The sequence below is a fragment of the Eumetopias jubatus genome, unplaced genomic scaffold (genome assembly GCF_037043125.1).
Source record: "Eumetopias jubatus isolate StellerSeaLion01/CBP00866 unplaced genomic scaffold, mEumJub1_p1.0 scaffold_2, whole genome shotgun sequence".
In the NCBI taxonomy this organism is placed as follows: Eukaryota; Metazoa; Chordata; class Mammalia; order Carnivora; family Otariidae; genus Eumetopias; species Eumetopias jubatus.
The window spans coordinates 36,929,478-36,953,960 of NW_028274808.1; the positions used below are offsets into that span (position 1 = coordinate 36,929,478).

Here is a 24,483-nt window from a genome sequence, read left to right on the forward strand (position 1 = left end):
ATCCTGAGTACCTTCAGGGAACTTTTAAACAGAATATATAAAGGTAGACGATTAAACTACTGAACGTATCTCTGGGTTCATATTCTCTGGGTTTGAGTTTTAATGCTACATCTTACCAGAGAATTTCCCAGGATAATAATTTAAATTCCCTAAATCTCTTTTTCCTGGTCCGTAAAGGAGAAAATGTTTTAAAGAATTAGAAAAACAGGATATACGTATAGCGTTTAGAACAATATGTGGCACCTATGAGGCAGTACATATAGTTTTTTCATTCACTTTGGATTTTGTGTTTTTCTATCTTACATTTTATGTTTATATTTCATATACTCTATGTTTATTCCTTTCTAATTATTATTATTTTAGAATATATGTAGTTCTTTCAAGTCAAACCATTCTTGAACAGTGGGTGGGGATTAGTGACTTTTATTACACTTTTGCTTTATTATAAGAAATGGCCAATTATGGGGTGCCTGGGTGGCTCAGTCAGTTAAGTGTCTGCCTTCAGCTCAGGTCATGATCCCAGGGTCCTGGGATCAAGTCCTGAGTGGGCCTCCCTGCTCAGTGCGGAGCCTGCTTCTCCCTCTTCCGGCCACTCCCTGCTGCTTGGGCTCTCTCTCTCTCTGACAAATAAACAAAATCTTAAAAAAAAAAAAAAAAAGGCCAATTATCTAAGAATGTTTTCTCCCTTCTCCAAGAGAAGAGATGTCAATGAGACACCTGTCCAAGCTCAACTGTATCGAGGTGAGGATGCATACAATTTTTCCCTTTACTCTTAACTACATTCAAATAATCTAGCAGGGGACTCTTACAGTCCCCGAGTCAGAGCTACGAAGGGAATCAACTAGGAGAGTTTCATCCACTTCGGTATTTTCATGAGCAAGACATAAATCCGTTAAGCCACTGGCCATTAGATTTGTTTGCTTCGACATCTGGTGGCATTTGACCTAATAGAGATTCTCATGAAAAATACAGATTGAGGACAACTGTTTACACGGTTCTTCCATCTTTTCATTTGGTTGAAAGCTCACGAAATTTGGCAACTATTGTTTTTGGATTTGGTTGTGATTTTGTCTGGCTACTATCTTCAATCAGGATGAGATTAGAGTCTCTTTTTTCTGCTTCTGGTTTGCATGTTTTATATATTAGGAAGACTATTTCACATTAGGAAGAAAGGGGGTTTTTTAGTAAAAAAAATCTCAATTCTGTAGTTCTGAATTGATCTAGAATTACAGACTGGAAATTATCTTGCCTCACTAATTGTGCTATTGCCTTTCAACTTCCAGTATTGCTGTGGGAAAATTTCATGCCATTTTGCATTTTGATCATATATAAGAAACCAAGTTTTAAAATATCGGTCTAGAAATTCATTTTAAATAATTCTTTTTTTTTAAAGATTTTATTTATTTGTTTGAGAAAGAGAGAGAGTGAGCAAGAGAGAGAAAGAACACACAAGCAGGGGCAAAGGGAGAGGAAGAAGTAGATTTCCCACTGAGCAGGGAGCCCGATGTGGGGGCTCGATCCCAGGACCCTGGGATCATGACCTAAGCTGAAGGCAGACACTTAACCAACTGAGCCACCCAGGTGCCCCAATCTTAAATAATTCTGAGAATTTTTTCTTAAATTATTTTATGAGTTATTCAGTTCAGTTTTCTCTATTCATACTGAAACTTCTATCACCCATATTGTTATTTTATTTTATTAAAGATTTTGTTTATTTGAGAGAGGGAGAGGATGAGCAGGGGGGAGGGGCAGAGGAAGAGGGAGAAGCAAAATCCCTGTCAAGCAGGGAGCCCTATGCAGGGCTCCATCCCAGGACCCCAAGATCACGACCTGATCGGAAACCCAGATGTTTAACCAACTGAGCCACCCAGGTGCCCATCCATATTGTTATTTTAATTTTTATCTCTCAAATGTCATTTGTCTTTGTTCTTTCTTTTTGTGTAATTTCTGGAATTTTATCCTTAGAACTTTCTGTTGGATTTTTCTATTTTTATTACCATAATTTTAATTTCCAACTACTGTTACTTATCCACTGAATGTTATTTTTTAAATAGCACTTCATTCTTATTTTGTGGATAAAATATTTTCTCTACCATTTTATTTTCTTCACCCTCTGTATTTTTTGGTACCTCAAACTTGAAAATTTTGATTTATTCATGTCTCTATCTTTCATACTTAATTGTTTGATCATATATTTAGTGCCTCTTCATATTAGCAATTGAGTATTTAATAGCTTATTTCAACATCTCTATGACTACATATGGAGTGTTTGAGCTGTTGTCTTTACAAAGAGTAATTTTGTCTGGGCTGTTGGTTGGGAAAACTGTGCCATTAATGTGGTTAGATTTTGTTTGTTTGTTTGTTTTTTATTTCTGCTGGTTTGATTCCCTCCTGAAGAGGGTTCTTCCAATATACTTCTTAGAATGTGTAAGCCTGGTTCCCAATATCCAATGTGCCAAGTTTAACTTAGTTATACTAGTTTCAGTGTGGTATTCCTCCTCTATTGGGAAATACAATAGAACATCTGTGCCTGGTGTCCCTATTTCATAGACTTTCCAAGGAAAACAGCTTTCAATGATCTATCAGTCTACAACAGAGACAATTAGTTAAGAAAGGAAGTGAAGGTTTCTACATATTTACACAACTTACTTTCAATTAGTTATCTTCTTGAGCTCACTTTTAAAATCCCTAGGGGAACTGGACATGCAATTCCAGAAACATCGGAATAGTACAGCAGTATATTTAAAGTTTCTTATAGCTTATCCCAATTACCAGTTTAGGATTCAGATTTTTAAACCAGCTATTTGGTATTCAATTTCCGTTGTTATTACTCCTTTCTTGTTCTTTTTGTTTTTGTATGTTTTTGCCTTCTTAAAAATCCATTTTCATTTTAGGGGGGTTTAAGGAAGGGATGAGTAAATTCATGTGCCCAAGATGCTTTCAACAGATAAGGCCTTTACTGTATTTTGTTTGGTTTCTGTCTACTTTTCAACTCTGGTTATAATGAAAGTGTTTACCTTGTTTATAAGTTTATTTCTGTTTACTTTCAAAAATATAAAAATATACCTAAAAGATAAGCTTTTATGTTATTTTTTCTGTTCCTTTTAAAAATCTGATATATTGAAGATATTAATTTTATATATCTGTGCTTGTAAAAGCGCTGGTCATGTGAAAACATGCTTAACTAAACCTGTAGATAAGTCTATCAAATTCAGGATGAAAAGCAATTATTTAGTTACTTCATGAAAGATAAAATTCACAAACATATCAATAGTCATTTAACTTCATTACTGTAGTGATAATCCTGGTTTCTTCTTACGTTCTGAAATTTTTGTCTCTATTTTACTTCATTGTTGCATTTTGTTTTGTACCCAAATTTTCCATCATTACTTGCAATTACCTTGCTCCACTACTTTAGAAAACATAGTGAGACAAATATTAATAGTAGTAGTGATTTTTATTGATCACTTTTTTATTTGTCCACATACTATGCTAAGTAATTTCCATTTATAAACTTATTTAATCTTGGAAATAACTGTATGAGTTAGGTATTATTTTTTTTTTACTTTTTTACAGATAAGAACATTTAAATACAGAAAAGTTATGTTATTTGCCCATGTTCTTGTGGTTAAAATGGACAGACTTGGAATTCAAACCAAGGCAATTGGGACAGTATGTTATCTCTGTGTTGTCTAATCTCTGATTTATTGCTGATTCACTACAGGGGAGTGGCTTCAAGTGCAGTATTATTTGTCTTTTCCAAAGTTATGTCCATCCTTCAGGTTCTTCTTCTGCCGCAGAAAAGTATTCATGGAATCTTTTAAAGTTTTTCAATTTACTTTTGTGATAGTGCTCTATTTCAGTGGTGAAAATTGTTTCAATTGTGTCTAATATTGTATTACAATATGCTGATGGTTTCCAGAACTGGCATAAAGTTTAAGGTCACATCTTATTTTCATTAAAAATGAAATTTTCATCTCTATATATGATCACACTTTATCATTTTTTTTGAGTTTATGAAAGTGCAGTTTTATTAATCTGCTTTCATGCCACTAACTGTCAAAATAAATAAAAGCAAATTAAAGCAATAGGGAGATGGAGTTCATCATAAATTCAATTCAGATTTCATTCATAACTATTTTGTTTTGTTTCTCTTCAATGTGATATCCATCACATTCAATGTGATGACAGTGTGTAGACAGAGATTTATTTATTTAACAACTGATGATAAAATATAAAGTTGTACAAATGAGGAGGAAGTTAGGATATATGTAGATATATACATATATATATATATCAAAAAGTCTTTGGAAATATGCTTACCCATACATGTATGTAAGCATTTATAGTCAAAGTGTAATTGTTCAAAACTGTGGTACATTCATGCAAAATGATTACTCAATGTAAAAATATAAATATGCAAATATGACATAATTGTATAAAATATGTACATTTCAAGTTTATGCATATATATATATATACATGAAAAACTATAAAGCAGTATACATGAAAATGATCACAGTGGATTCAACAACTGCATTTACCTTTAGAAAATAACATTATAGTCTATGCTTATTTTCTTTTTTTTTTTAAAGATTTATTTATTTGAGAGAGCGAGAATGGGAGCGAGAGTACATGAGAGGGGAGAGGGTCAGAGGGAGAAGCAGGCTCCTCGCCGAGCAGGGAGCCCAATGCGGGACTCGATCCCGGGACTCCAGGATCATGACCTGAGCCGAAGGCAGTCGCTTAACCAACTGAGCCACCCAGGCGCCCTATGCTTATTTTCACTGCAAAGGCATATGTGTATATTGTAATAGATGCTAACCCACATATTATTTAATTGTAAATAATAGTAAGTGTAACATGATGTGTATTATCCTCTTAATAGCTAAAAGGAAATTTCAAAGAAGTATATGTGGTTATATCATTTTTTGTTTAAAAATATTTATAAATCTACATTTATAACTAGATATATAAAAAGAATTAGAATAATCCAAAATTCTAAGCACTATTTCTAGATGATAACCTTTGCAACAATTTCTTCCTTCTTTTTGAATTTTAATTTTTTTATCAAATAATAAAGAAAACGTGTATTGTCAAGGAAAATGGAGAAAAACTATTAATAAGTAAATTTGGGTATCATTATATTAGTAGTATGCAAATTTGGTAACAATGAAACTATGTTCATATGCATAAAAACACTTTCAATTAGGGAAATGTGAGTACTTTGATTTTTTAAATTATATGTGATTATATCTATTACAGTTTCTAAATATTATGACTAAACATAAAAACATATTTAAAATAAATATCTTACAACAGAAGATTTTAGTATAGTCAATATCAGTTAAATTCTTTCCCAAATATAACACATTTCAACGTGAATAAATTATTAGAAGTAAAACAAATGAAGATTTCATAAGAGAGGTTACTTACTTTTGATTTCACAAGAATCTTGTAGGACTTTTGTACCAATTGGGGCATAGGAAAATTTTCTTTTAAGGAAGAAAAATCAATTTTTTCATTATTTATTTGATAAAGCATATGCTCATATACAGTTGCAGATTCCAATGGCTCAATGCCATAACTGACATTCTCCAATTGCAAAAATCCCCTAGATGTTTAAACACATAAAAAAGAAATAAAAAGATATTTGATATAGATTTCCCATTGAGAATTTAAATTACCAGTAAATAAGAACATTTTGTAGAAATTTAATAGTGGTCTTTGCAGTCTAATGTCTAAGAATCATCCTTTCTTACATGGATAAATTTTCAAACTTAATTTTATACCATTTTCTGTCTTTTATGTCATTTAGGATTATTGTGGTTGTAGTATGACTGAAGAATGTAAATATTCTTCATACTAGGGGGAGTTTTCCTGAATAAATTTTATGATTGAAAGCCTGGGATGGAGACAAAGAGATAGGAAAAATGATAAGAAGAGGAAGAAAAGAAAGTATATGAGAAGTAACAAAATCAAAGTCTATTTTCTTTGCTTTCACTTTATGCTTCAAGATGTTTCTAAAAATTAGAAGGTCACTCAAGATTTTCAATCACGTACATCTCTGGAATATGCCATTACCTGAGTCCAGAACAGGTGCTAAGGGTCACAGCTGATTTTGGAATTTCTGCAGCATATCCTTGATAAAAGCAATGACCCTAAACAGGAGTATATGAAGATACATTCATGAATGATTTTAAATAAAGTTTTTGATTCATCCTTACTTCCTAGACATCATCAAACATTCAGATTTAGTCATTACCATAATATTATTCACCAGATATCCCATTTCCTTGTTATCTACCCACAATCTCTTTCTTTTAACCCTCTTTTGCCAAAAAATAATCATGGCTCCTCTCCTTCCACAAAATAATTTTTTCCATAATTCTAAATTTTTGATGAATAACTTTCTTATCTGTGTCTTTTCTTTCACAGCCACACTTTTTCTTTTTTTTCTGTTTTATGATTTTAATTTTACAGTATTATTTTTAATGACTCAGTTGTAATTTTTTCCTTTTTTCAGGTTATTTAATTTTTTATTTGAGTGTAGTTGACATTTCTTGAATATATAATCTATAACTGCTAACTCAATATAAATAACATCAGACTTCAAAAGTGAACATTTCATTTTTTTCTAAGTTACCCAAAAGCACCCTGACATTTCCTCATTTTTATTTCTCTTTAATATCTCACCATATTATTTAATCTATTTAATATCTCACCATCATTAGTTCAAGCTCTCCTCCCCATGAACTTTCAAAGCATTGGTTTGCCCAGGTTCTTCCCTAATACTCTCATTCAGTGAATATTTCCTTTTCTTCCCTTAAAAATCTACTGATATCTAGAGTCAATCTTATTCCTTTGTTAATGCTGTGCTATGAAAACTTTAGTGTCATCACATCCTCGCCTATGAATTTGGTTATATGTTATTAGCTCCCAGACACACATCTCCATCAGGAGCCATTCACTTTTTCTCAAAACTATGCTTAACTCCTGTCCCCCACCCACTAACAGTGGCAGGGCATACCCTGCTCCATGTCAAGGAACAGCAGCAGCCCCCTCTGCCTGCACTAGTTCCAGCAGACTGCTACAAGCCCTTCACAAAAAGGTATAAGGCAAACCACATCCCAACCCTCTACCCAGCAGCAGAGAGTAGTTCAGTCTCTGTAGCTCCTGACCTTGTGCTAGGGGGAAAAAAATGAACCTCATGAGATAATTCTCAACACTCCCAACACAAAACACAAAAAGTGACCCAGACAGAAACTTCCCTCACCCAAGGGCACTAACAGAGATAGAATGAGAAGTGCACTGACAGGGTTAAAGAAGAGCCAGAATAAGTGTTCTCTATCTGATGGGACCTTCATCACCCAACCCCACCTAGCAATACAAAGGCCAAGGAGAGTATATTTACCACTATAGGCTGCACCAGTAGAGATCCAGCAGGTACTTGAGAAGAGCCAGAAGAATGAATCACAATAGAATAACATTAAAAGCCCCACAAAAAGTGAAATTGTCATTGGTACAACAAACCACAATAAATCTAAACTTAACCTGGGTTACTGTCTAAAAACTAGATTTGAATGTTAAGGATACAACCAAAAATCATATGCTATACCAAGAATGAAGAAAATCACAAGAATGAGAAAGTAAAACCAACTGATAACAATATTGAGATGAGTCACACTGTGGAACTAACAGATTTTAAAGTAGCTGTGATAACATTGTTTCAGTAACCAGTTACAAATAATCTTGAAAAAATAAAAGAGCAGTAAATATCAGAAAATAAATAGAAGCCATAAAAAAACAGATAAAAATATTTGAACTAAAAATATAATTAAAAAAACCTACAAAAAAAAAAATACCTGATATGCTCATAAGTGAAGTGGAGATGGCAAGCAACAGTTAGTGAACCTGAAAGCAGATCAACAGAAGTTACTCAATATATAAAACAGAGAAAATGAACTAAGAAAATGAATAGAGCCTCAAGGACCTGTGGAATAATAACAAAAGATCTAAAATATATATCAGAATCTGACAAGAACAGAAAGGATTTGGGGCTAAAAAGTATTCAAAGAAATAAAGGCTAAAACTCTGGCCAGAAAGATGGTGGAGTAGGAAGCCCCGAACCCTCCATCCCTTAAAAAATAAACTAATTCAGCAACAATTCACAAACAAATTTCTTAATAAGGAATTAGAAACTAATTGAAAGGCACTTGTAGACTCTGGGAGAATGCAAAATCAGACTCACCAAGCCAATATGGAGATTTGGCATACCCTTTCAACAAGGACATTGCCCCAGACCACTGCTATATGATCACAAAAAACCCTCTGCATCCCAGCTTGATCCAGAGCATAAGGGTTTGTCCACACTCCCCAATTTTTCTGAAGGGGTTATCCAAAGAACTAGAACGGGTTTCACCTATTTTTGAGCTCTAATGGGTTCAGCATAATCTAGCCATCCAGACAAAAATGGAGATGGTGACTTGGGCTAGCAAACACCATTGATTTCTCCCCCCATGTCCCCACAAAGCACATAGTAAATAGACAAAAAGATGCCAGCTCTGCTTCTCCTTGGGGAAGGAAAAAGTTGATCCATGTGTGCAGTTTTCTTTCTTCACCAAAACTGCCCAAAAATCCGCATCTGTCTCACCAATCCTGGAGCAAAGAAAGGCCAAGCACAATATAGTTGCCAGGGTAAGAATAGATATCAAGATATCAAGATATCAATAGGTATCAATAGATACCAAGCAGAAGCTTGGGAGGGGAGATGCTACTGATCCTCTCTCCTGCCTGACACAGACAGAGTGGGGAAAAGACACAGATGCATGTTTCCCCTTGGAAAGATAAAGATTTGATAGAGGCCCCCCAAATCATTGGCCAGGATGACTTGTTAGGATCTTCTGTACATGCCAGTCAGTAAAGACTGGACAAAGCAATTAGTTTTGTCTAATGAGCAGAGACCAAAGCAGAGTCAAGTAAAATGAAGAATCAGGAAAAGAAGTTTCAAACAAAGGAAGAAGATATCTCTAGAAACTGATCCTAATTAAATTAAATTAAATAATTTACCTCACAGAGAATTAAAAATGCTCACTGAGGTCAAGAGAACACTGCATGAACAAAGCGAGAATTTTTTTAAAAAAAGATAGAAAATATTTTCTTAAATTATGAAACAGAGGATAGAATAAGATGGAGGAGAATGAGGGAGACCCTAAACTTGCCTTATCCCTCGAACACTGCTAAATAAATATCAAATCATACTGAACACCCCAGAAATCACTCTGAGGACTGAGAGAACAAACTGCACATCTACAGGTAGAGAAACAGTCACATTGTGGCAGGTAGGAGCTGCAGAGAGGTGATTTGGGGGAGAAAAGAACTGGGTGCTATGAAGGGGAGGGAACCTTGATCATGGATAGAAGAGTGAGAGAGAAAGAGAAAAAGAGAGAGAGAATGAAAGAGTGTCCAGGGGATTGCACAAGAAAAACTGCCCCCAAACCACTGACTGAATAAAGGAGAAGGGCTGGCCAACCCAAGTTTTTGTAAGCAGCAGAGCTCAAAGTCTGAAGTTTTAGAAGTCTGAGCCATCGCTGGGGTGGTGCCAGGTGGGCTTAGTGGTGCTCCAGTGGGGAGGGAGGGCAGAAGCCCAGGAGCAGGCAGCATGGTCTGAGGATCCCATGGGTTGAATGGGGAAAAACAGTTCCCCTGCATTTGAGAGTGGCAGAATGGCCTCTCCAAGGACAAAAGAATTAGTGGTGCAAATGTACTGCCTTTTTCACTAGCATAAGGACAGAAACACCAGCTGAGGGCAGCAAACCTTGACTTTACCACAAACTCTTAACAGCTGCGTGGTCATGTGACTGATTTTCTGGGACAAACTGGCACTGGCCATAGTGTGGCAAGACCCCTAGCAGATCAACATGGGTCTCCACCACACGGGTCCCTAAAATTTGGAATTTTGAAACCCAGCTGAGTACCTTTGTTAAGCACAAACTACTGTGCCACCTGGCAGGCAGCTAGTTTGGACACTGACAGGGTGAAGACAGGGATCTGATGGAAGCTGGGGACACAAGAAGTGTGAAAGTTTGCAATTCTGTGAGGGCTTTTCTTGAAGAATGGCAGGTATGAACTAACCACTCCAGGGAGAAGAGAGTGGGATGATGTCATTCCTCCCCTCCCCCCCCGCCCCTGCTTCAGCAATGACCAACTTCAGTGAGCAACCCAGCATCTCCCCCAGTGGAGACCAGAGCCACTTACACTAAGCCCTGACCCCATACACCCTGCAGGTATAACTCCACTATAGCAAGTCTGTCTGAGAATCAGTGCAGCAGGACCCTCCCCCAGAAGACCAACACAAACTCCTTGCACACACCAAGTCCACTGACCATAGAGTGCTGAAAAACTTCAGCTTTAGCAAAAATAGAATACACTTCTTTTAATAAGGGGACCAAAACACACCTGGTTAAAACTTGCCACATAGTGGCCAAGGTCCAAACACCTGCCACTGCAGGCAAGGAGAAACTGCAGAGGACTGACCTGAGGGAAAGAGCAGCCTAAACACAACAGCAGAGTAAACACTCTGAAACACCTCCTGAAGCACCCAAGACATTATAGGAACCTCTTTTTAGTATAACCATTACATTCAGGAGCAGGAATATAACAGGCTTTCCTAACAACCACACAAAAAAATCAGTGACCTAGACAAAATGACAAGATGAAGAAATTCACCCCAAAGAAAGAACACAAGAAATAAGGGACAAGAATTTCATCAAATTTCTATAAGTAAGATGCCTGAACCAGAATTTAAAACAACAATAATAAAGACACTGGCTGGTTTGAGAAAAGCATAGAAGACACTAGAGATTATCTTATTGCAGAGATAAAAGACCTAAAAACTAGTCAGGCTGAAATAAAAAATGGTATAACTAAGATACAAAACTGATCAGATGCAATGACAACAAGTATGGATAAAGAAGAGGAACAAATCAGTGATACAGAAGATAAAATTATAGAAAATAGTGAAGCTGAAAAGAGATAAAGAAAAGTATTGGAACACAAATGCAGATTAGGGAACTCAGTGATGACTTGAAGCATAGTAATATTCGTATCATAGAAGTCCTAGAAGAAGAGGGGGAATTGGAGGCAGAAGGTTTATTTGCACAAATCATAGCTGAGAACTTCCCTAATCAGGGGAAGGAAACAGACATCAAAATTGGAGAGGCACAGAGAATTCCCATCAAATTCAACAAAAGCAGGCCCATACCAAGACATATAATAGTCAAATTCACAAAATACTCAGACAAGGAAAGAATCCTGCTAACAGCAAGGGGAAAAAGTCCTTAACCTACAAGGAAAGACATATTAGGTTTGTAGCAAATCTATCCACAGAAATGTGGCAAGCTAGAAAAGAGTGACATGATATATTTAACATGCTGAATGGGAATAAATATGCAGCCAAGAATATTTTATCCAGCAAGGTTGTCATTCAGAATAAGAGGAGAGATAGATTCTCAGACAAACAAAAATTAAAGGAGTTCATGACCATTAAACCAGTCCTGCAAGAAATATTTAAGGGGACTCTTTGAGTGAGAAAGACTAAAAGCAACAAAGACTAGAAAGGAACAGAGAACACCACCAAAAAACACCAAAATTACAGGTAACACAATGTCACTAATCATACCTATCAATAGTCACTCAGAATGTAAATGTACTAAATGTTCCAATCAAAAGACATAGGGTATCAGAATAGATTAAACAACAACAAAACATGACCAATCTATATGCTGCCTACAAAAGACTCACATTAGACCTAAAGACACCTGCAGATTGCAAGTGAGGGGATGGAGAATCATTTATCAAGCTAAAGGACGTCAAAAGAAAGCTGGAGTAGTCACACTTACATCAGAAAAACTAGATTTTAAACCAAACCTGTAACAAGAGATGAAGAAAGGCACCATATCATAATTAAGGGTTCTGTCCATCAAAATCAAACAACTGTAAATATGTATGCCTGCAACTTGGGAGCACCCAAATATATAAATCAATTAATAAAAAAAAATACAGAAACTCATTGGTAATAATACAATAATAGTAGGGGACTTTAACACCTCATTACAGCAATGCAGAAAGTCAACAAGAAAACAGTGGCTTTGAATGACACACTGGACCAGATGGACTCAACAGATATACTCAGAACATTTCATCCTAAAGCAGCAGAATACACATTCTTTTCAAGTGCACATGGAACATTCTCCAAAAGAGATCACATACTGGGTCACAAATCAGCCCACAACAAGTACAAAAAGATTGAGATCATACCATGCATAGTTTTTGGAGATTAAAGAAGATTGAGGTTAAAGAATGAGTGAGTTAACCAAGAAATTAAAAAAAAAGAAATTAAAAAAAGAAATACATGGAAGGAAATGAAAATGGAAACATGATAGTTCAAAACCTTTGGGATGCAGCAATGGCAGTCATAAGGGAAGTATTTTGCAATACAGGCCTACCTCAAGAAGCAAGAAAATTCTCAAATGTACAACCTGGTCTTAACACCTAAAGGAACTAGAAAAGGAACAGCAAATAAAGCCAAAAGCCAGCAGAAGAAGGGAAATAATAAAGATTAGAACAGAAATAAATTAGAAACAAACAAAAATACAGTAGAACAGATCAACTAAACTAAGAGCTGGTTCCTTGAAAGAATTAATAAAATTTATAAATCCCTAGCCAGACTTTTCAAAAAGAAAAGAGAAAGGAACCAAATAAGTAAACTCACGAATGAAATGGAGAGATCACAACCAATACCATGGAAATGCAAAAAATCATAAGAGAATATTATGAAAAAATTATATGCCAACAAACTGGGCAATCTGGAAAAATGAATAAATTCAAGAAACATGCAAACTACCAAAACTGAAACAGGAAGAAATGGAAAATTTGAACAGACCCATAACCAGAAAAGAAATCAAATCAGTAATCAAAAATCTCCCAAAATACAAAAGGCCAGGGTCAGATGGCTTCCCAGGAAAATCTTACCAGACATTTAAAGAAGAGTTAATACCTATTCCCCTCAAACTCTTCCAAAAAAAAAAAAAAAGAAAGAAAAAGAAAAAGAAAAAGGAAGGAGAAATTCCAAACTCATTCTACAAAACCAGCATTGCCTTGATTCCAAACCAGACACAAAGACACCACTAAAAAGGAGAATTACAAAAATATATATATATGCAAAAATTCTCAACAACATACTAGCAAATTGAATCTAACAGTATGTTAAAATAATTATTCACCATGGGGTGTCTGGGTGGCTCAGTTGGTTAAGCGTCTGACTCTTGATTTCAGCTCAGGTCATGATCTCAGGATTGTGAGATCAAGTTCTGTGTTGGGCTCCGTGTTGGGTATGAAGCCTGCTTGGAATTCTCTCCCTCCTTCTCTTTCTCTGCCCCTCCCCCCACACATGCTCTCTCTCTCTCTCTCACTCCCTAAAAAAAAAGAAAGAAAGAAAGAAAGAAAGAAAGAGGAAAAAAAAGAATTGTTCACCTGATCAAGTGGGATTTATTCCTGGGCTCTAGGCATGGTTCAATATTTTCAAATCAATCAACGTGATACACCACATTAATAAAAGAATGGAAAAGAGCCATATGATCCATTCAATAGATGCAGAAAAAAACATTAAAAAATACAGCACCCATTCTTCATAAAAACCTTCAACAAAGTAGGCATAGATGGAACATACCTCAACATCATAAAAGCCATATACAAAAAACCCACATCTAATATCATCCTCAATGGGGAAAAACTGAGAGCTTTTCCTCTAAGGTCAGGAACATGACAGGGATGTCCACTCTCACTATTGCTACTTAAGATAGTACTGGAAGTCTTAGCTTCAGCAATCAGACAACAAAAAGAAATAGAAGGCATCCAAATTAGCAAGGAAGAGGTCAAACTTTCACTATTTGTAGATGACATGATATTCTATGTAGAAAACATGAAAGACTCCACCAAAAAATTGCTAGAACTAATACATGAATTCAGCACAATCACAGGATATAAAATCAATGTACAGAAATATGTTGCATTTCTATACACTAATAATGAAGCAGCAGAAAAAGAAAACAAGGAATCGAACTCATGTATAATTGCACCAAAAAACCATAAGATACCTAGGAATACACCTAACTGAAGAGGTAAAAATCTGTACTCCGAAAACTATAAAACACTGACGAGAGAAATTGAAGAAGACAGAAGAAATGGAAAAACAAACATTGTTAAATGTTTGGAAGAACAAACATTGTTAAAATGTCTATACTACCTGGGACACCTGGGTGGCTCAGTCGGTTAAGCATCCAACTCTTGATTTCGGCTCAGGTCATGATTTCAGTGTCCTGAGATTAAGCTCCACATCAGGCTCCATGCTCTGCAGGGAGTCTGCTTGAAATTCCCTAACTCTCCCTCTCCCTTTCTCTCCCACTGTGCCCCCTCCTCCCTCTTGCACTCTCTCTCTCTGTCTCTAAAATAAATTTTAAAAATCTTTTTAAAAGATGTCTATACTACCCAAGGCAATCTATACATTTAAGGCGATCCCTATCAAAATGCCAACATTTTTCATAGAGCTAGATCAAAAAATCCTAAATTTGTATGGGACCACAAAAGACCCCAGATAGCCACAGCAACCCTGAGGAAGAAAAGCAAAGCTTGGAGACATCATGATTCCTGGCTTCAAGCTACATTACAAAGCTGTAGTCATCAAGACAGTACGGTACTGGCACAAAAACAGACACATAAATCAATGAAACAGAATAGAAAACCCAGAAATGGACTCACAACTATATAGTCAACTAATATTTGACAATGTAGGAATAAAAGTCTTTTACCAATAGAAAAAAGACAGTCTATTCAACAAATGGTATTGGGAAAACTGGACAGCAACCTGCAAAAGAATGAAACTGGAACACTTTCTTACACCATAAACAAAAATAATTTAAAATGGATGAAAGACCTAAATGTGATATAGGAAACCATCAAAATCCTAGAGGAGAACACAGGGAGAAACCTTTTCGACATTGGCCACAGCAACTTCTTACCAGACACATCTCTGGAGGAAAGGGAAACAAAAGTAAAAACGAACTACTGGGACTTCATCAAGATAAAATCTTCTGCACAGGGAAGGAAACAATCAACAACACTAAAAGGCAGCCTATGGAATGGGAGAAGATATTGGAAAATGATGTATCTGACAAAGGATTAGTATCCAAAATATATAAAGAACTTATCAAATTCAACAGCCAAAAAACAAACAATCCAATTACAAAATGGGCAGAAGACATGAATAGACATTTTCCAAAGAAGATACCCAGATGGCTTATAGACAAATGAAAAGATGCTCAACATCACTTATTATCAGGGAAATACAAATCAAAACCAGAATGAAATGCCACCCTCAATTCTGTCAGAATGGCTAAAATTAACAAATCAGGAAACAACATATGTTGGTGAGGATGCAGAGAAAGGATAACCTTCTTACACTGTTGGTGGGAATGTAAACTGGTGCAGCCACTCTGGAAAACAATGTGGAGGCTCCTCAAAAGTTTAAAATATAACTACCCTATGACCCAGCAACTACACTACTAAGATTTTACCCAAAGGATACAAAAATACAGATTTGAAGGTACATGCACCCTAATGTTTATAGCAGCATTATCAACAATAGCCAAAAAATGGAAAGAATCCACTGATGAATGAAGAGAAGATACGATGTTATTTTTTTATATATAATGGACTATTACTTAGCTATCAAAAAGAATGAAATCTTGCCATTTGCAATGAGGTGGATGCATCTAGAGTCTATTATACTAAGCAAAATATGTCATTAAAAGAAAGACAAATACCATATGATTTCATTTGTATGTGGAATTTAAGAAAGAGAACAAATGAACATATGGGAAAAGGAAAATAAAAAAAGGAGAGACAGGCAAACCATAAGAGACTTTTTTCCCATAAGAGCCTCTTAACAATAGAAAACAAACTGAGGGTTGATGGAGGGGAAGTGGGTAGGGGTTGGCTAAATGGGTGATTTATATTAAGGAGGACAAGCTGTGATGATCACTGGGTGTTATACATAAGTGATGAATCACTAAATTCTCCTGAAACTGATATTACACTTTATGTTAACTAACTAGAATTTAAATAAAATTTTGAAATAATAAAGTACCAAATAGAAATCACAGAGCTGAAAAATAACTGAACTGAAAAAATAACTTGAAAGTTTCAGTAGCAAACTAGATTAAGCACAAGAAAAAATAACGGAACTCAAAGACAGGTCAGAGGAGCAAAAAGAAAACAAATTGAAAGCTTAGGGGACTTATGGAATACTATCAAGAGGAATAATATGAGTCTCAAAAGAGAAAGAGAAAGAAGGAAGGAATAATGTGATACGATAAAGGATTTAGCTAGTGCTTTAGTGGTAATCATATTGAAATATATAAATGCATCAAATCAACAAACTATATACCTTAAACTTACACAATGTTATATATCAATTATATCTTAATTAAAAAAACCAGAAAGCTTATTCAAATAAATAATGGCTTGAAACTCCCCAAACGTATAGAAGAAAATTAATATCCAAATCCAAAAAGTTCAAAAGACAACAAATGAAATGTTCCTAAAGAAACTCACTTTGAGATATATTATAATTAAATTATCAAAAGTGAAATATAAAGAGATCATTTTGAGGGAAGCAAGAGAAAAGTGACATCATACAAAATGGAACAACACTAAGACTTTAAGTAGAATTTTCAGCAGAAACCTTGCAAGCCGGAAGGCAGTAGGATGGTATATTCAAAGTACTGAGAGGGGAAAAAAGTTAACCAAAAATATTATACCCTGCAAATCTGAAGAAATGAATAAGAGATTTCTGATTCCTGGTTCTGCATGTAAGGAGCCTGGAAGTCACCACTTCACCCTAACAGCATGCAAATACCAGAACAGACTGAAAAATCAACAAGTCTTCTTGGATTTGTAAGAAAGGCAAGGTCACAGGGCAAATCACATACTCCAGGATTAGAGAGAACACAGAGATTTACAGATTGCTGAAGTAGAGAATCAGTAGTGAAAAGTGATGCTGGAACCAGTACCAGGGCATGTAATCCTGATTATAATTGATTAAATGCTAGAAGATCAGTATGGACAAATATGGAATAAAAATTCCAGAGTACTCATGAGGGAGCCCCCACAATTTTGTGAGATTTACCTACAGGAGCTTGACAAAGATGCCATAGTAAATATCAGAGGAAAACCCCTCATACTTTCAGCAATGGGAGCAGAAAAGAAACCATTCTGAAATATATCAGAGCCCTCTGTTCTTAAGAGGGCCTGCATTCAGGGGAAATAAAACTGAGAAACACCTGTGAAGTTCACAGTGCAGAATCATAACTTTACTACAAAACTGAGACTTAATCATAAGACTGTAGAACACCTCGTCTCTCCGCACACCTCACCAGTATATTACTAAATTATGTATTTACAGCAGTTCCTTTTACCCATGACATCATGTCCAACTATCAGGAAAAATATTACAAGGCATATCAAAATTCAAAAACAATTTGAAGAGGCAGAGCAAGCATCAGAATCAGACATGGCAAGGATGTTTCAAAAGTCAAGGTAGCTCTCACCACTATAACTACATGACAAGACATACGAATGGGAGTTTTTCAAGTAGAAATGAAAGGGTGCTAAACAACAATAATAAGGACATAAAAATGAATGAAACTCATTGGTAAGGGTAAATATATAGAAAAATCTGAGTACTTTATTTCTGAAATGCTGGTGGGTAAATCACTTTTAATTCTAATATGAATGTTAAAATGCAAAATATCAAAACTACCTATAACTAGTTAAAATATGTTAAAAATATGTTAAAACATATATATGAAATAATGTAAATTGTGACATTAATAACATAAGTGTGAGGGGGAATAGAAAAATTGTAAATTTTTGTATGTGATTAAAGTTATTTGCTTAAAATACACTGTTATAGCTATACAGTATTTCATGTAAGCCACACAGTTACCAAAATGAAAATACCAATAAAAATTACACAAAAGAGGAAGGAAACAATGGTGGAGGAGTAGGGGACCCTATTCCAACCAGTCCCCGGAATTGAGCTGGATATCTACCAGACCACTCTGAACACCCAGGAAATCAGCCTGAGATGTAAGAAGATAGATCTGGATCTCTACAAACAGAATATCGCAGGCAGTTGGTTTCGAGGTATGAGGTAGGGAGCCGTGATTCCACAGGCAGATATTGGAAGATAAATGGAAAGGGAGGGAGATGCAATAAGCACTGGCACGGGGAAGGTGAAATAACACAGGACCGCAAAAGCTTCTTGCAATGGGGACCAGGCACAGACTGCAGACAAGTCGCGACAGGGAAAGGACTTTAGGGCAGCCCCCCAGATTGAAAACTGGAGTGGCGGGGCTGCGTGTGCAAACTGGGGGCAGCTGGCAGTTTTAGAAGAACAAAGGGCAGAGACGTGCCCAAACCTGGAGGCGAGGACTGGAAGTGCTGCGGAGGGGTGCACAACCCAGGAAACTGCAGTTTATAGCAGCACAGACAGAAATGGAGATAGTGTGGCCTGGAGAGCTCACTGAAGAACAGATTGCAATCTCTCTGCTCTGAGGTAGAGGGTTGGAAATGATCCCTTCTGCTCTGACGCTCGGAAGAGATGCGAAAGCCACCAGGGAAAGCCACCAGAGAACAAAAGCCCAAAAAAACCTGTTTTCACTGAGCCTATCACCCTGCCAAAGGGGCAGGGCAACTCTGCCCAAACAGGGTTGCCTGAGTAAAAGTGTGGCAGGTCCCTCCACCAGAAGACAGGCTGGGAGAACAAGAGGCCTGCAACCCTAAGGTCCCTATTAAAACAGGTGCATCTTGCTTGGGTTGTGGTCAATAATTTGGACTCTGTACATTCCCTCGACCACCCCTCAACAGAATGATTAGGAGGAGGAACCCACAAAATAGGAAGGACTCAGAGACTGACTTCTGCCACAGATTTACAAATGGATACAGATATAACCAAGATGTCGGAGATGGATTTCAGGGTAGCAATTGTGAAGACAATAGCTAGAATGAAGAAATCGATTAATGGCAACATAGAGTCTCTAAGGGCAGAAATGAAAGCTGAACTGGCAGAACTTAAAAATGCTATCAATGAGCTCCAATCTAATCTAGATAATCTAACACCTAGGGTAAGCGAGGCAGAAGAACAAATTAGTGATCTAGAAGACCAATTAATAGACAAGAAGGAAAAAGAGGCGGCCAGGGAAAAACAACTCAAAATCCATGAAAAGAGAATCAGAGAAATAAGTGACACCATAAAACGTTCCAATGTCAGAATTATTGGGATCGCTGAGGGGGTGGAGAGAGAGAGAGGACAGAAGATATATTTGAGCAAGTCATAGCTGAGAACTTCCCTAATCTGAGGAATGAAACAAACATTCGTGTCCTAGAGGCAGAGAGGACCCCTCCCAAGATCAAGGAAAACAGGCCAACACCCTGGCATGTAATAGTAAAACTTGCAAATCTTAGAACCAAGGAAATCATCTTAAGGGCAATTAGGGGGAAGAGATTCCTTATGTACAGAGGGAGGAACATCAGAATAACGTCAGACCTATCCACAGAGACCTGGCAAAACAGAAAGGGCTGGCAAGATATATTCAGGGTAGTAAATGAGAAGAACATGGAGCCAAGAATACTTTATCTGGCAAGGCTATCATTTAGAATGGATGGAGAGATGCAGAGCTTCCAAGACTGGCAGAAAATGAAAGAAAATGTGACCACTAAGCTGGCCCTGCCAGAAATATTAAGGGGGATTCTATAAAAGGAGAAAGACCCCAAGAGTGATATAGAACAGAAATTTACAGAGACAATCAATAGAAACAAGGTCTTCACAGGCAACATGATGACAATAAATTCATCTCTTTCAATAATCACTCTCAACGTGAATGGCCTAAATGCTCCCATAAAACAGCACAGGGTTGCAGATTGGATAAAAAGAAAGGACCCAACCATATGCTGCCTACAAGAGACTCATTTTGAACTTAGACACATCCAGACTGAAAGTGAAGGGATGGAGATCCATCTTCCATGCCAATGGACCTCAAAAGAAAGCTGGGGTAGCAATTCTTATATCAGACAAATTAGAATTTAAGCTAAAGACTGTAGTTAGAGACAGAGAAGGACATTATATCATTCTGAAAGGGTCTATCCAACAAGAAGATCTAACAATTGTAAGTATCTATGGCCCCAACATGGGAGCAGCCAACTACATAAGCCAACTGTTAAACAAAATAAAGAGTCATATTGATAACAATACAGTAATTGTAGGAGCCCTCAATACTCCACTCTCAGCAATAGAAGGATCATCTAGGCAGAAAATCAACAAAGAAACAAGAGCTTTGAATGACACACTGGACCAGATGGACCTCATAGATATATTCAGAACATTCCACCCTAAAATAACAGAATACTCATTCTTCTCGAGTGCACATGGAACTTTCTCCAGAATAGACCAAATACTGGGCCACAAATCAGGTCTCAACCGATACCAAAAGATTGAGATTATTCCCTGCATATTCTTAGACCATAATGCTTTAAAACTGGAACTCAATCACAAGAAAGAATTTGGAAGAAATTTAAACATTTAGAAGTTAAAGACAACTCTGCACAATAATGTTTGGGTCAACCAAGAAATCAAAGAAGAACTTAAACAATTCATGGAAACCAATGAGAACAAAAACAGATCAGTCCAAAACCTATGAGATACTGTAAAGGTGGTCCTAAGGGGAAAATACATAGCCATCCAAGCCTCACTCAAAAAAATAGAAAAATCCCGAATTCACCACCTAACTTTATACCTTAAAGAACTAGAGAAAAAGCAACAAATGATGCCTAAGCCACACATTAGAAGAGAAATAATTAAGATTAGAGCAAAGATCAATGAATTAGAAACTAGAAACCCAGTAGATCAGATCAATGAAACTAGAAGCTTGTTCTTAGAAAGAATTAATAAGATTGATAAACTACTGGCCAGACTTATCCAAAAGAAAAGAGAAAGGACCCAAATTAATAAAATTATGAATGAAAGGGGAGAAATCACGACTAACACCAAGGAAATAGCAACAATTATTAGAAATTATTAACAACTATATGCCAATAAATTAAGCAACCTGGAAGAATGGATGCGTTCCTGGAATTCTATAAACTGCCAAGACTGAAACAGGAAGAAATTGACAACCTGAATAGGCCAATAAACAGTAACAAGATTAAAGCAGTGATCAAAAACCTCCCAAAAAACAAGAGACCCGGGCCTGATGGATTCCCTAGGGAATTCTACCAGACATTCAAAGAAGAAATAATACCTATTGTCCTGAAGTTGTTTCAAAAAATAGAAACAGAAGGAAAGCTTCCACTCATTCTATGAGGCCAGCATTACCTTAATCCCCAAACAAGGGATTCTCCATCAAAAAGAATTTCAGCCCAATATCCCTGATGAATATGGATTCAAAAACCTCAACAAAATCATAGCAAGTAGGATCCAACAATACATTAAAAGGATCATCCACCACGACCAAGTGGGATTTATCCCAGGGATGCATGGGTGGTTCAACATTTGCAAATCAATCAATGTGATAGAGCACATTAATAAGAGGAGAGAGAAGAACCATATGGTCCTCTCAATTGATGCAGAAAAAGCATTTGACAAAATACAGCATCCTTTCCTGATTAAAACTCTTCAGAGTATAGGGATAGAGGGAACATTCCTCAAGTTCATAAAATCCATCTATGAAAAACCCACAGTGAATATCATCCTCAATGTGCAAAGGCTGAGAGCCTTTCCCTTAAGATCAGGAACACGTCAAGGATGCCCATTCTTGTCACTATTTTTCAACATAGTACTAGAAGTCCTAGCAACAGCAATCAGACAACAAAAATAAAAATTATTCAAATTGGCAAAGAAGAAGCCAAACTCTCTCTCTTCACAGATGACATGATACTTTATGTGGAGAATCTAAAAGACTCCAGCCCCAAATTACTAGAACTCATAGCAATTCAGTAATGTGGCAGGATACAAAATCAATGCACAGAAATCAGTTGCTTTCTTGTACACTAAAAATGTAACTGTAGAAAGAGAAATTTGAGAAACAATTCCATTTACAATAGCACCAAAAACCATAAGATATCTCGTAATAAACCTGACCAAAGAGGTAAAGGATCTATATTCTAGGAACTACAGAACACTCATGAGAGAAATTGAAGAAGACACAAAAAGATGGAAAAACTTTCCATGCTCATTGATTGGAAGAATAAACATTGTTAAAATGTCTATGCTGCCCAGAGCAATCTACACCTTCAACACCATCCTGATCAATATTCCAATGACATTTTTCAAAGTGCTGAAAAAGAAAAACAAAGATGGGGGCATCACATTGCCCGATTTCAAGCTATATTACAAAGCAGTGATCACCAAGACAGCATGGTACTGGCACAGAAATAGACACACAGACCAATGGAACAGAATAGAGAACCCATATATGGACCCTCAACTCCAAGGTCAAATAATCTTCAACAAGGCAGGAAAAAATATGCAATGGAAAAAAGTCTCTTCAATAAATGGTGTTGGGAAAATTGGACAGCTATATAAAGAAGAATGACATTTGACCATTTTCTAACACCATTCACAAAGATAAACTCAAAATGGATGAAAGACCTCAATGTGAGACGGGAATCCATCAAAATCCTAGAGGAGAACATAGGCAGTAACCTCTTTGACATCAACCACAGCAACTTCTTTCAAGATACATCTTTAAAGGCTAGTGAAACAAACAAACAAACAAAATATATATATATATATATATATATATATATATATGAACTTTTGGGACTTCATCAAGATAAAAAGCTTCTGCACAGCAAAGGAAACAGTCAACAAAACAAGGAGGCAACCCACAGAATGGGAGAAGATATGTGCAAATGACATTACAGACAAAGCGCTGGTTTCCAAATATAAAGAACTTCTCAAACTCAACACCCAAAAAACAAATAATCAAGTCAAAAAATGGGCAGAAGACATGAACAGACACTTCTCCAAAGAAGACATACAAATGGCTAACAGACACTGAAAAAATGTTCATCATCATTAGCCATCAGGGAAGTTCAAATCCAAACCACATTGAGATACCACCTTACACCAGTCAGAATGACAAAAATTGACAAGGCAAGAAATAACAAATGTTGGAGAGGTTGTGGAGAAAGGGGAACCCTCTTACACTGTTGGTGGGAATGCAAGTTGGTACAGCCATTTTGAAAAACAGTGTGGAGGTGCCTCAAAAAATTAAAAATAGAGCTACCCTATGACCCATCAATTACATTACTGGGTATTTACCCCAAAGACACAGATGTAGTGAAGACAGGGCTATATGCACCCCAGTGTTTATATCAGCAATATCTGCAATAGCCAAACTGTTGAAAGAGCTGAAATGACCTTCAACAGATGAATGGATAAAGAAGAAGTGGTCCATATATACAATGGAATATTACTCAGCCATCAGAAAGGATGAATACCCAACTTCTGCATCAACATGGATGGGACTGGAGGAGATTATGCTAAGTGAAAGAAGTCAAGCAGAGAAAGTCAATTATCATATGGTTTCACTTACTTGTGGAACATAAGGAATAGCATGGAGGACATTAGGAGAAGGAAGGGAAAAATGAAAGTGAGGGGGAATCGTTGGGGGAGATGAACCATGAGAGACTATGGACTCTGAGAAACAAACTGAGGGTTTTAGAGGGGAGGCGGGTGGGGGGATGGGTTAGCCTGGTGATAGGTATTAAAGAGGGCAAGTACTGCATGGAGCACTGGGTGTTATATGCAAACAATGAATCGTGGATCACTGCATCAAAAACTAATGATGTATTGTAGTATGGTGACTAATGTATCCTAATAAAATAAAATAAAATTTAAAAGAAATTACACAAAAGAAAAAGACTAGGAAATAAAAAGATCAAAAAGAAAATATCAATGAAACACAATAGAAGACAGCAACAGCAACATAGGAAAAGACAGACAAAATAACTACAAAACAAACAAAAAACAATTAACAAAACTTTAATACTAAATAACTTCCCTGTCAATAATTTAAATGTAAATAAATTCCACAAACAATAGAGTGGCTCAATTGGAAAAAAAATACACATGCACACACACACACACACACACACACACACACACAAAGTGTGGAACCTACTTAGAAATTAAAAAAAAGCTAAAACCAGAAGAATAAACTAAGGCCAAAGTAGCAAAAATAAGAAATAACAAAGATTAGAGCAGAAATAAAGAATAGAAAGTAAATAAAAAGACAACCCTCTTGGGTTCCCTTCTCTCTTCGGTAGCTTTGTACTACCACTCAATAAACTTTGCTTTACTGT

At 36.4% G+C, this 24,483-nt stretch overlaps 1 protein-coding gene across 1 annotated transcript in view; it reads right to left on the minus strand.

The window, feature by feature from the left end:
- Positions 1–24,483, minus strand: part of LOC114224854 (A disintegrin and metallopeptidase domain 3-like) — a 165,222-nt gene that overhangs the window by 112,335 nt on the left and 28,404 nt on the right. The window contains exons 5-6 of the mRNA XM_088021314.1: positions 6,085–6,161; positions 5,437–5,614 (exon numbers count right to left, since the gene is read on the minus strand). Coding sequence (XP_087877440.1) covers positions 5,437–5,614; positions 6,085–6,161 — 255 coding nt within the window. The remainder of the gene's footprint in view (positions 1–5,436; positions 5,615–6,084; positions 6,162–24,483) is intronic.